The sequence below is a fragment of the Penaeus vannamei genome, chromosome 32 (assembly GCF_042767895.1).
Source record: "Penaeus vannamei isolate JL-2024 chromosome 32, ASM4276789v1, whole genome shotgun sequence".
Lineage (NCBI taxonomy): Eukaryota > Metazoa > Arthropoda > Malacostraca > Decapoda > Penaeidae > Penaeus > Penaeus vannamei.
In genome coordinates this window covers 8,791,234-8,793,501 of record NC_091580.1, presented here as the reverse complement: position 1 = coordinate 8,793,501, position 2,268 = coordinate 8,791,234, and the positions used below count along the sequence as shown (strand labels likewise).

Sequence of the window (2,268 nt, the reverse complement as noted above, 5' to 3'; positions counted from 1 at the left end):
TTTCTCTCTTCCACTCCAAGCTCCCACTTTCCTCTATTTGAATTTCTTTTGTTTTCGAAGCCTATCACTCTCATCCTTCATTCTCTGTCTCTGTCTTTCTTTCTCTCTTATTCTTGCTTTAGACAAACATTCTATCTCCCCATTCTTTCTCTTTCTTCCCTTTGTCTATTTCCCTCTTATCCTCTACTATATCAATTAATCTTCCATGCCTACCTCTCTTTCATCATCACTTTTTCTCTTCTCATTCTTTCTCTTTATATTCAAACAGTTTTCTCTCCCTTTCTCTTTTTCTTTCTGCTCTCCAGTCCTGTTTTTCATCTTATTGCTCTATATCTCTCTTTTTTATCTTCCAGTCTCCCCTTCTTACATTCACTTTAATGTCACTCTTGACTTATATTCACTTTTCACTCATTCCTTCCTTTGTGTCTTGCTCACCTTGCTCTTTCTCCCATAACCCTTAAAGGACGATAAAAATTTGAGGTTCTTGAGTACAAACGAGTGCACAATTATTGCAGCTCAGATAATTTCATTGTGCATATCTCTAATATGGAGAGTCAGGACTATTTTGGAGAGGGTCACTTCTGCTGTGGTTTGTCTAGTGTGTACACAAATCTGAGAATGACAATTTCTGTGTTTTGTCCTTTAAAGGTTAAAACAATTACTTCATTTACTCCCTTTGCATCATTTCCTCTTTACACAACTTTGTAAAAGTGCACTAACTTGGCTTTTAACAATATGGACAGATACAGCATGTAGGAAAGCAAAGGGTATCAACAAATCTACCTTTTTTGAAGATGCTGAAGAGAGAAGATTGTGGACTTAAGAGAGCCTTCTGTTTGATACATGAATTATCAAACAGTTTCAATAACTCTTCATTTGTACTGATCAGTAACAATATGAAACCTGATTACTATATAAATCTGCTTGGCATACAAAACAGCATTTTCTGTGTACATTTAGTGCGTTTGTTCTTTTGTTTGTACTGCCAAACTCCTGTTTGATAATCCAAAAAGTGCCTCAGATAATTTGGAACGCCATTGCATGTTAATCTTTGAAATTCGTGTACTGAGAAAATTTGGTAGCTTATAATATAATTTCTGTAATTTCCTCTTTAAATGTTTGCAAGTACCATTGAAACGAATTAAAATAATGCCACACATTCAGCTTTTGATAGCTGGTAAAGCTATCATTAACTAATTTTGATTATAAAATAGTTACATCATTTCTCAGCCAAAAGCAGTATGGCTGAGCATTCAAGTTCCAAATGATATGAGTTGATATAAATAAGAAAGGGGAATAAACCCTCCCATAAGTTGTGCAGTGATAAGCTTCTACTGCAAAAAAAAAAAAAAAAACATATTATTACAAAAGTCATACTTCATTTCACTTATAAAATGCATTAAAATCGTGATTCCTATGGATGGAATCTTTGTAACAACCTTACCTGCTGGCGAGACCAATCACCACTAGTGTTATATACCTGAAAAACAAGTCAAGTTCCATGGTTCACTGCATAATACACTGTTCCTGTCATTAAATCAGTAATGCTACCCCTGTTCCTGGTTGGTTTAAATCTGCTTGCTAAATTTTTGGGTTTATGATAAGTTTACATAACACTAAATATATGTTACTTACCCTATGCGTGGGAATATCATCATCACGCATCTCATCTAAGTTGCCCGATATGGCACGTTTCAACTCGGGACCAGCTTCATGTAGTGTTCTCAGGCCTGCATGAAACATGTATATATAAAATACACCCTTGGAAAAGAAGATATGACATTTACCTCAAGATCCTAGAAATCTGGAGAATGTATAAATAGTACATCCAATTAAATCAAAGTAATTAACTAATTTCTACTGCTACCAACTGCATGATGCCTAAATACAGGTAACCAAAATCAACATAAATCTTTATGGATAGTGCGAATAAAATGACCATTTTCAGTTAGTAAACACCCATAAATGATAGAAAATATATATTCTACAACTTAATGTTACAATCTTCTCTATACAAAAAATATACATTGAAATATGTCTCTTTTTTATTTAAGTATGGATAACAGTATAAAGAATATTTGATACAAAATTAAAATGTATGAACTACACTCTAAAATTTAATCTTATTCGTTTCATAAGTTTATTAAGAAAAATAACCACAGACATAGAACATCAGACTCACCAGCCTGAAGTGTAACAGTGTTTGCAGACTCCTTATCAATTTGTTCTTTGATCTCCATCTTCTTCTTCTTAAAGCGTCTGAAGTAG

The 2,268-nt window shown here is 33.6% G+C and overlaps 1 protein-coding gene across 1 annotated transcript in view; it reads right to left on the bottom strand.

Annotated features, from left to right (window-relative positions):
* Positions 1–956: 956 nt before the first annotated feature.
* LOC113811306 (muscle calcium channel subunit alpha-1) overlaps positions 957–2,268 on the bottom strand; it is a 2,466-nt gene continuing 1,154 nt past the window's right edge. The window contains exons 4-7 of the mRNA XM_070144623.1: positions 2,183–2,268; positions 1,636–1,730; positions 1,445–1,480; positions 957–1,049 (exon numbers count right to left, since the gene is read on the bottom strand). The exon at positions 2,183–2,268 is cut by the window's right edge and continues 52 nt beyond it. Coding sequence (XP_070000724.1) covers positions 957–1,049; positions 1,445–1,480; positions 1,636–1,730; positions 2,183–2,268 — 310 coding nt within the window. The remainder of the gene's footprint in view (positions 1,050–1,444; positions 1,481–1,635; positions 1,731–2,182) is intronic.